The 11,145-nt window shown below is 47.4% G+C and overlaps 1 protein-coding gene across 1 annotated transcript; it reads left to right on the forward strand.

The window, feature by feature from the left end:
- Positions 1 to 4,266: 4,266 nt before the first annotated feature.
- On the forward strand, positions 4,267 to 8,332 carry TMEM216 (transmembrane protein 216; the record flags this gene model as incomplete). Its single annotated transcript, XM_082660122.1, has 5 exons — positions 4,267 to 4,303; positions 4,886 to 4,987; positions 5,561 to 5,653; positions 7,407 to 7,608; positions 8,203 to 8,332. The coding sequence occupies 5 exons, from the start codon at positions 4,267 to 4,269 to the stop codon at positions 8,330 to 8,332; spliced, it is 564 nt and encodes a 187-aa protein (XP_082516248.1).
- Between the last annotated feature and the right edge of the window lie 2,813 nt (positions 8,333 to 11,145).

Raw genomic sequence — 11,145 nt, forward strand, 5'->3', positions numbered from 1 at the left:
CATCTTCTTTACCCATTCATCCGATGATGGGCACTTAGGTTGCTTCCATCTCCGAGCTATTGTAAATAGAGCTGCAATGAACATTTTGGTACATGACTCTTTTTGAATTTTGGTTTTCTCAGGGTATATGCCCAGTAGTGGGATTGCTGGGTCACTTTTTTTTTTTTTTTAATAGAAGCATCATAAACCTTTTCCTTCTCCTAGTTCCTGGGTCTTTTTTTTTTTTTCACACACACACTGTGTTTTATTTTTACAAGAGATAGACTGACACCAAGCCTTGTAAATGGATGGCCACAACAAAAGCAACAATGATCTGCACGTTGTTTTTGCTGAAAACTCCAAAACGAAAGGCCTGTCTCCTGACACTGAGCACATAGGCAAGTAGGTAGGCCAAGGCCACCACAGTGTGACTACAGTGTAATTGTTCCCTCCCCCAGAGTAGGGGGAGCCTGGCTTATTTGCTGCTTGCTAAAAAAGGTTCTGAGCCCTTGGCCCTGGGCTCCTCAGATGCGGCATAACCTACTGCACGCACCACCATTGGGGCTCACTGTGTCATTCGTAGGACTTGGGTACTGGGGAAACAGGCTGCCATGATGATGCTCCTGCTGTTTGCTGCGCTATGAGTAGTTCAATCTTATTGCCTACTTGTAGCACCTGTGGAGTTGTGGCATGTTAATCCTTGCCATCCTCTATGACAGGGGTCAGCAAAGTTTTTCTTAAAGGGCCAGATCGTAAGTATGTAAGCCCATGGGCCATATAGTCTCTGTTGCAACTATTTAACTTAGCATGAAAGCCTGTAGCATGAATGCAGCTGTATACAAAATGTAAATCTGTGGGTGTGCCTGTGTTCCCCCAAAAAACTTTACTTACAAAAACAAACAGCTGGCCCGCCTTCCTTTTAGAGTTGGACATCTGAGGTTCACAGAAGGAACTTGCCTAACTCCTGTCTAGCAGGCAGTGGAGGCAGATGTGCTGGCTCCAGAGCCCTTTCCACCCCTCCCAGCCTTGCTGTGTGCCTTGCTCCGCTGACACTAAAGAAAGACCCCAGGCTTGCAGTTCAGTTCCAAGGGGAGGCACAAGCGGAGATCAGAGCGCAGAGGAGAGGGAAGGGGAAGAGCTCAGATATAAATTCACCAGTTTTTCAGACTTTCACAGCTCTTGGTGGGACTTCTCCCTGAATATTACTCTCTCCAGTTTCAGGGAATTGCTTCTGCTGCTTCTCCTTTCAGCCCAGAAAAAACAATTACTGACCCACGCCTCCACCCCAACTAGCTATGAGTACAGCACTGTCTGAAAGGTTAGTCACTCAGAATGCAAATCAAAACCACAATGAGATGTCACCTCACAACTGTCAGAATGGCTATTATCAAAAGGACAACAGGGACTTCCCTGCTGGTCCAGTGGTTAAGAATCTGCATTCCAATGCAGGAGGTGCAGGTTCGATCCCTGGTCAGGGAACTAAGATCCCACATGCCACGGGGCTACTAAGCCCGTGGGGCAACTAAGCCCGTGTGCTGCAACTGGAAGATCCTGCATGCCGCAACAAAGATCCTGCAACAAAGACCTGATGCTGCCAAAAAAAAAAAAAAAAAAAAAAACAAATAACGAGCGATGTTGAGGATGTGGAGAAAAGGGAACCCTCCTGCACTGTTGGTGGCAATGTAAATTGGTGCAGCTGTTACCAACTTGAGTCCTTGAACTCCTTAATCAACAGAAATGGGTAAGAGGCCAGATGAGGAATTTAGGCAAAGCTTTACTGGAACTCATGCTGCAGCATGAGGGAGTGAGAACAAGAAAAAGGTGCCCTTGCTCACTTCCCAAAGAGGGGGCGGGAGTGAGCTGGGTCCTTAAATAGGGTGAGGGTAGGGGTGGGTCAGGCCGGGGGGGTGGCTTTGGTGGTCTGCCCACCCCCTCGGTGGTGCTGTGTGCAGGGATCATGTGCGATCATGCGCAGTACCCTGCTTCTGCCCCCCCCCGCAAAAAGCAGCAGTTGGGTTTTGGCCTTTTTGTATCTTATTGGTCATAATTTGTCCAAACCATGCATGCATGCAGTTATTTTCAGTCCCTTATAGTTTCTTTGTATTCTTTTGCTCCGGGAGATGTTTGTCCAGGTGCAAGCACTGCAGCAAAGGATCCCAGGTCCAAACCGCAGTGAGATATCACTGCACACCTACTAGGATAGTGATAATAACAATTTTAAAAACTGAAAATAAAAGGTGTTGATGAGGACGCAGAGAAATTGGGACCCTTGTACAGTGCTGGTAGAATCTAAAATGGTTACAGACACCGTGGAAAATAGTTTGATGGTTCCTCAAAAAGTTAAACATACAATTACCAAAAAACTCTAATTCCACTCCTAGATATATATTCAAAGGAACTGAAAACAGAGGCTTCCACAGATACTTCTATAATGATGTTCACTGCAACATTTTTCTAGCCCAAAGACGGAAATCCGTGTCTACTCCTCAACAGATGGATAAACAAAATGTGGTGTACACACACACACACACACACACACACACACACACACACACGAATACTATTCAGCCATAAAAAGGAATGAAGTTCTGATATATGCTACAACATGAATGAACCTTGAAAACACGCTAAATGGAATTACGCCAGACACAAAAGGACAAGTACTGTATGATTCCACTTATTTAAAATATAAAGAATAGGCAAATTCATAGACATAAAAAGTAGATTAATGTTAGCAGGGGCTGGGGGGAGTGGGTGCTTAACGGTTACAGAGTTTCTGTTCGGGATGATGAAAAGGCTTTGTAAATGATGGTGATGGTTACCCAACATTGTGAATGTAATTAACGCCACTGAACTGTACACTTAAAAAAAAAATTAGTCGGGGTTGGGGGTGGTGCGGGGGAATTAGTCGGGGCTTCCCTGGTGGTGCAGTGGTTAAGAATCTGCCTGCCAAAGCAAGGGACACGGATTCAAGCCCTGGCCCGGGAAGATCCCACATGCTGTGGAGTAACTAAGCCTGTGCACCACAACTACTGAGCCTGCCTTCTAGAGCCTGCAAGCCACAACTACTGAGCCCACGTGCCACGACTACTAAAGCCTGCGCGCCTAGAACCCATGCTCCACGAGAGAAGCCACGACAATGAGTAGCCCCTGCACGCCTGAGCACAGCAATGAAGACCCAACACAGCCAAAAATAAAAAAACAAATTTAGTTTAAAAAAAATTAGTCACTCTACTCAAATTACCTGGTTTGACTGTGCCATGTTTCCTGTCCTACCCTTACTGACAGTGACTAACAGTCAAGTTAACCTGAGTCCACTTCAAAACCCTTCTTTCGGGCTTCCCTGGTGGCGCAGTGGTTGAGAGTCCGCCTGCCGATGCAAGGGACACGGGTTTGTGCCCCGGTCCGGGAGGATCCCGCATCCCGCGGAGTGGCCAGGCCCGTGAGCCATGGCCGCTGAGCCTGCGCGTCTGGAGCCTGTGCTCCGCAACGGGAGAGGCCACAACGGTGAGAGGCCCGCGTACAGCCAAAACAGAAACGAAAACAAAGCCCTTCTTTCTACTCCTCTGAGAATGGTAACACGCTTTTACTGCTCCACATCACAAGCAGGCTTAAGGCCCAGTTTACAGACCATCTCTTGTAAACTTTTCTCAATTCCCACCGCGAGTACTTTGTCTTCTCAACTCCCATACACGTCTCGGGTCACCTGGTGATCATGCTTCATCTTCCTGTCTCACTTATGCTCCTTGAAAGGAGCCTCTAGTTCCGATTAATTCTGGTGTCTTCTAACTACCTGGTTCGTAAATCAGAGGCACAAAACCCCCTACTACCCCTTCCCCCCAAAAAAGGCTGCTTGCTAGACAAAAGACCCCAAACCCCACCGTGCATTTGCATAGCACTGTCGTGCACACCGTTTCTCATTTTCAGATCGTTGTTAGTAAAGAGAATCTTGGGGCCGGGGCCTATTTGCCAATCCTGCGGTCACATTACCACTACTGGCTACACTCAGACGACTCATTGTAAACCTGGGATGGGGAAGCCCAAGAGCCGCTCCCGCTCCCGGGGTCCTGAGGACAACTGCTCGGTGGGCGGCCACTGTTCTCTCTCAGCTCGGCAGCCTAAACCCCAGCGAAAGCAATTTGCTGGCACGCGCGGACTGCACCGAGACATCCCAGGCACCACGTAACCATAGAGTGAGGTAGGCGGGTAGAGAGGCCAGAATAGAGGGCCGCTCCGTCCCCAGCTTCCGGCAACGCCTCGCTGCTCCAGGAGTAGCTGTAGCCGCGTATGCAGTTTCCATGGGGACTGAAGATGGCGTCGCGAGGTGAGATTCCGGAGGTGTGTGAGTCGCTGGTCTCGCTCTCCTCAGTACCCACCCACCCCCAACCTTCTCTCCCAGTGCTCGACCTAAACCCTTCCTTCTCGGGTGTTAGGGACATCACTCCTCACTTGTCCAAAGCAGGGTTTGGCGGACTCACCCACCCTGAGTGCCCGAAGGTCTCGAGGTGCGGGTCTCAGATACCCCCAAATCCTTGGCTGGGCCTATTCTAGGACAGGTCAGTTGCGAATTTGCAGCGTGATTTCAAACAGGCCAGTGCTGGTCTCTGAGCCCCAATTTCCCTTCCCAAATAGTGACGAGGTTAGATCTTAGAGACGCTTTGACTTTCAGCCCCAAAGCCAAAGGAGTCGAGTTTGACGGTATTCCGGAAAGAAGGGGATTGAAGGAAACCCCCCTCCACACCGTATATACACACGTACTCCTCGTCAGCAATCAGAAGTGCCCCCACGTGGCCCTTTCCACTAGCTGCGGCCTCGTGTTTCCTCCAAGTTAGACACAGAACCATTGAAATAACTGAGGCTGAGCTGCCCTCCAGCCCATCTCTTTTCTCTGTTTTCATATTTTCAGGTAAACGGTTGTCCTCCACCCCCTTGGAAATCCTGTTCTTTCTGAACGGGTGGTATTATGCTACCTGTTTCCTGCTGGAACTCTTCGTATTTCTGTATAAAGGTAAGGCCTGGGGTTTTGACTCCCCTTGCCCCAACATCCCTTCCCCACTTCAGCCCAGTGCCAGCTGCCACCCAAAGCCTTCTTGTTTTTCATTCTTTTCTGCCCCCTGGGGCTCCTCTTCGTTGCACGGTGGAAGTCTCTTCATCAGGTGACTTCCTTGAGAATGATTTAGTAAGAAGCCCCTTGGCAAGATTTTCTTGAGTTTGGGAAATGTGGACTTCTCCATTCTGACTCTCCCCCATCACCTCTTTGCTGAACTCCACTTTAAGCCCATTGGTGACCTTCATTTCAGCAGCCTGTGTACCCATGTACGTCTGATTACTGTGGAGAGCAGAGTCCCCATAGACTCTCCGAGTTAGGAGTAAAACCCCGTAATAACGAGCCTGCCTCTAACAGACGTAGCCGCACCAGGAGTTAACAGATCCTGCAGCAGGTTAACAGATCCTGCCCACATCTCACTAAGTAGTTCATGGAACGCTGATAAGACTCGTGTTGTCTTTATTCCCAGGTGTGTGGGAGTTCTTGTGTGTCCTGTTCTATGTTGTTTGCAAGCTCTGACTTTTGTATTGGCAGGTCTCCTGCTACCATATCCAACAGCCAATCTAGTACTGGATGTGGCGATGCTCTTCCTTTATCTTGGAATTGAAGTAATTCGACTGTTTTTTGGTGAGTGTTGTCCAGAGAATATTTCCATTCCTTATGAGACGAGCTGGTATCTGTAACCTGAATAACAAGGAAAAGTTTCAATACATAACCTAGGCTCACCATAAGAGATTGGATCTGGTGGTATATCCCGTTACCCCCTCTCTGAAGTTTCAAGCTGCTTCATATTTTGGGTCAGGATTTATTTGTCTGTTGCTCTGCAGGGCCAGAAGTAGGTGGTGACATGAGATATTAGATAATTCCTTCCCAGTTGTCTAACTAATACAAGAGTTCCTGGTTCCTCTCACTGGTTTGCTTGGGAGAATAGATTCAGTTGTACCTCCATGTCCAGGGCAGTAGACACCTATCCAGGGCAGTAGACGCCTGCACAGGTCAGCACTAAGATCCCCTCCACTTCTCTGAATAAGGATTTCTCTAGGACAAGTTTTATATCCCCAGAAATACAGAGCAAGCCCTTATTAGTTAGAATATCTCATCCTTGAAAACGGTGTTAAAACACACACTGAGGGGAAAAAAATAGTTTCAACACATATAACAAAGGATAAAGAAGGCTCACATAAAGTGCTAAGAAAAAAACCTAGTTTTAAAAATTAGCAGGGGGATTGACATATATACACTATTGATACTATGTATAAAATAGATAACTAATGAGAACCTACTGTATAGCACAGGGAACTCTACTCAATGCTCTCTGGTGACCTAAATGGGAAGAAGATCCAAAAAAGAGGCGATATATGTATACATACAGCTGATTCACTTTACTGTGCAGTAGAAACTAACACAACATTATAAAGTAACTATACTCCAATAAAAATTAAAAAAAAATTATCACTAGCAAAAAAAAGAAAAAATTAGCAAGGGACACTAATGGGCAATTCACATAAGAATAATTACAAGGACCAATACACATGATAAAATGCCCAGACTCACTAACAAGAAGCAAATTGAAAAAACAAGGTAACATTTTCACCCGTCAGATTAAAAAGGTTTCCAAATTCCCAGCATTCGAATGGCTGTGAGGAACAGGTCTCTGTGGTCTCACACTCTTGTGGGTATTTATATTCCCACACCCTCTGGGAATATAAATTAGTACAACCTTTTTGCTAATAGTTTTACCAGGTAAAATTCGTATTCTTAGACCTAACAATTTCCCTTCCAAAATGGTTGAAAAAGACAGATACTTCTACAGATATGCTAAGATATCCGTATGAGAACGTTTATTGCCATGTATAGTTTTTTTATAAATTATTTTTTAAATTTTATTTATTTTTGGCTGTGTTGGGTCTTCGTCGCTGCGCGCGGGCCTTCTCGAGTTGTGGTGAGCGGGGGCTACTCTGCGTTGTGGTGCGCGGGCTTCTCATTGTGGTGGCTTCTCTTGTTGCAGAGCACAGGCTCTAGGTGCGCGGGCTTCAGTAGTTGTGACGCATGACCTCAGTAGTCGTGGTTCACGGGCTCTAGAGCACAGGCTCAGTAGTTGTGGTGCACGGGCTTAGTTGCTCCACGGCATGTGGGATCTTCCCAGACCAGGGCTCGAACCCGTGTCCCCTGCATTGGCCGGTGGATTCTTAACCACTGCGCCACCAGGGAAGCCCAAGCCTCTAGTTTTTAACATGGTGGGACCGCATTTATAAACCTGCACATCCCCATTCAGGAGCATTTTCCTCTGCTTGCCAGTCCATCCCATCCCGCCCGCCTTTCCTCTGAGGCCAGGGAAGGCAGGCCACTTGGAGGTGATTCCATGGGCTGTGTCTGACAGGTACAAAGGGAAACCTCTGCCAACGAAAGATGCCGCTTGGTATTAGCATGGCCTTGACCTTCCCATCTGCCATGATGGCCTCCTATTACCTGCTGCTGCAGACCTACGTGCTCCGCCTGGAAGCCATCATGAACGGCATCTTGCTCTTCTTCTGTGGCTCAGAGCTGCTGCTTGAGGTGCTCACCCTGGCTGCCTTCTCCAGGTACTGCTGCCGAGGGACCGTTTCCTACCACCTGAGGGTTGGATTCCCATCCCAGGGGGGGATTCATTGTTTGTCTAAAGCCTGAGGGGTCTAGAAGATTTTTAAGGGCAAATAGGGTTGTCTGTGGGACTGCCTTTCCCACTTAGGGTAGACATTCTCCTTGTTCTTTGGGGCCAAGAGCCTTGGGATATAGAACAGTTCCAGCCAGCTGCTCTTATTCACTGGTCTTTTAACATTTTGTTTCTTTCTTTCTTTCTGCCATCAGTATGGACAGGATTTGAAGTACAAAAATTTCAGCCAGCAGCCCTCACAGGCTGAGACCACACATACCTCTGGTACTTTAGCCATACGAGTGAGAAATGGTGGGTCAAGTTGTCCTGGGCAAGGTTGCAGCTTTTCCTCAGCACAGACACCTTGGGGAACAAACCAAGCATAAGCCCACGGGGCACCATCTTCTAAACCAGGACCGTCAGCCCAAGAGGCTCTTCTACACTCCAGTATAGGGAGCGGCAAGGCTGTCGCCAGCCTGGCCCTTCTCAGAACCAATTAATTCCCTTCTGACCTCAAGTTTTCCTCTTTGATCATCGTGGCCAGAGCATCTTGTGTGGACCGTGTAGGCTCCTTGGGCTTCCAGCAGGACCTGAGCTGCACACTCCCTGTGTGTGCTGCGCCCCACGTCCTGCAGGAGCACGGGGCACCTCAGGAGGGTGTGCTCCCAGAGTGATGCAAAAGCCGCTCATCCCATTTCTCAGAGACTGAGCTCCAGAACTTTCTCTGGAGCTCATAGTGTTATTTTTCTACTCTCATCATGAAACAAAACATTATTTTATAATAAAGATGTATTTTCTGTGGCGGAAGTTGTAGTAGCCTTTTCCTCACGGCACCCGTCCCTAGAATTTCTTCCACTTTAAGAGAAGGCAGAGACTATCCCAGCGGTTTGTTCTCCGCTGCGCTTGGTGGTTCAGTGTGGACACAGAGGCAGTGATGAAGGTGTCCCACTGAGTTTCTTCCCACAGCTCCAGCCTCAATTAATCCCTAAAGGCCCTGCCAGCTTCTGTGTCTTCTTCAGATCTGTCATCCTGCCTGCTCACATTCTTCACCTCTGCCCCAAAGCCAGCATCTTGTCTCTCATTCCTCTTACAGATAATTGTCATCTTTCCAGGGTGAGGCATGAGTAATTGGAAGAAACATATTCTAAACTTACCAATATTTTTTGGTCATTTGTTTTAAAATTTCAAGTTAATATAAAAGGAACACATACTTTTATTCTTTTTTTTTTTTTTTTTTTTTTGCGGTACGCGGGCCTCTCACCGTTGTGGCCTCTCCCGTTGCGGAGCACAGGGTCCGGACGCGCAGGCTGAGCGGCCATGGCTCACGGGCCCAGCCGCTCCGCGGCATGTGGGATCCTCCCAGACCGGGGCACGAACCCACGTCCCCTGCATCGGCAGGCGGACTCCCAACCACTGCGCCACCAGGGAAGTCCCTATTTTTATTCTTTAAGCTGGAGGCGTGTTGCCCTAAATGAGTGAATCATTCCCTTCTCCAAGTAACCATCTTTAAAACTATTTCTCATCTTGCATGATAGCAGCCATTTCTTCAGCCCCAAGAAGCCATCACAGAAGCCACTTTAGGAAACCCTGAGCCAAGTGGCCCATCTGCTATCAGGTGAACCCTAGAATATCTGCTTTTCTTCAGAGTAAAAAGTAATTGGCCTTTAAGAATGTCATGCTGGTTTTTAACTGCTTATTTCCTGTGATGAGGCTCATTCTCACCCTGTGTAGGTCTCCACTTTCCAAAGCACTGATGCTTTTTCTTATCTTCTAACCCTCCGTGTCCTTGCCTAAGAGCTGTCTTTGGGGTCCATCCAAAGACTATTAATAGGTCTGATTAAGCATGAAACAGTAACAAAAAACCCAATAGAAACTCCCCTGACATTTCAATCACATATCCCACCAATACCTTAATTTTCTGCTGCTTCTCACGCTGCTTGTCTCTCTAGCCCTGCTTTGAAGAAATCTCTGGCATCAAACTGGAGAACTCATCCCCGTGGCCTCTCTGTTCCATTTAGGGTTTCACTGGTTAAGGCCCCCTCCCAGCAACACAGAAAAATGAATGGGAGGCTCAGCTGAAGTTTAGAGGTGGCTTATAATTCAAAGGGGCTTTAGAGATCAACTTAATCTCATCCCCAGCTTGGCAGGTTTAGAGATGAGGAAGTAACATAGCCAAGCATCATACAACTGGTTACTAATTGGTTAGAAACTTTGTCTTACGTGTCTCAATCTGGATCAAGTAAATTCCATTCCTGAACAGGTACCACGTGAGTATAAGAATGAATGATTGAAAATGGGGCTTAGAACAGGAAGCCTTCACATTTTCTTCATGGGTATCTGGAAGCTTAGCGTGTTGTGTTTCCCAGGTGTGGCTCCATAGATGCTCATTCTTCTTATTTTTATTATTTTTTTGGCCGCGCCGTGCAGCTTGCAGGATCTTGGTTCCTGACCGGGGATTGAACCCGTGCCCCCTGCAGTGGAAGCGCGGAGTCTTACCACTGGACCGCCAGGGACGTCCCATAAATGCTCATTCTTCTTGATGCTTGTTGGGGCGAGCTGTGTGGATGCAGTTAGGCACACCAGAGTAGAACATCATACAACAGAAACTGAGGCAGTGGAGGATGGGAGTCAGCACAGCTAGTCTTTCAGGGTTAACGTGTCAGAGGCTGTACTCACTGTAGTGTCAAGGGAAGCCACTATACCCCATACACACCTGAAGGACTAACATTCTGGGACAGTGAGAGGACTGGGCCAAGGAGCAGGCCCTGGTCACAAGAGCTGGCAGAGGCCTGCTAGGATATCCACACTCATGCCTAGAACTGACATGTCACACCTGACATGCCTAGTCAGGTGACTGCAGTGGTGGTCTCTAGGGGCTGAGGTCTGGCTCATTTCAGGAAGCACTCAGGAACACAGAGGTGACCCAAAGGTCATTCATTCCCTTCCTATACTGCCATGGTAATCCCTAGGAGAAACTGAAGAACGTACTTGCTTCTCTAAACTAGCAGTCCTCATGCTTTAGTTTATGTAAGTCATCTGGAGCATAAAAAGTAGATTTCTAGACTTCAGAGACTGATGCAGCCAGGAAGGCATTTTAGCAAGCATGGCGCGTAACTGAAATGCAGGCAACCGTGGAACTCAACTTGAGAACCCTGGTTTAAGTTCTGAGAGGCATTCCAACTATTTTTTTTCCTTCAAGTTTTATAACCTCATAGACCCTCAAGGAATTTCCCTTCTACTAAGGGTTTCTTGCTTTTATACTGCTCTTGTCTTTACTGGCCTCAGCAACACATTATATGTCATCTGGTTGCTGGTTCATCTTTTTATTATGCTAACTCTCCTCTTGTTTGCCCGACTTCTTAAAAAGCCTTTCAGGAATCCCAAGGATTACCCCGCAGCACTTTGCTAAGCTTTCTAATCTGTACTTCCCTTGTATTTAGATAGCACCGCAGTCTACGTAACACGTTCACATTTGTTATGATTCTTC

Source organism: Grampus griseus (assembly GCF_964374135.1).
Source record: "Grampus griseus genome assembly, chromosome: 8".
In the NCBI taxonomy this organism is placed as follows: Eukaryota; Metazoa; Chordata; class Mammalia; order Artiodactyla; family Delphinidae; genus Grampus; species Grampus griseus.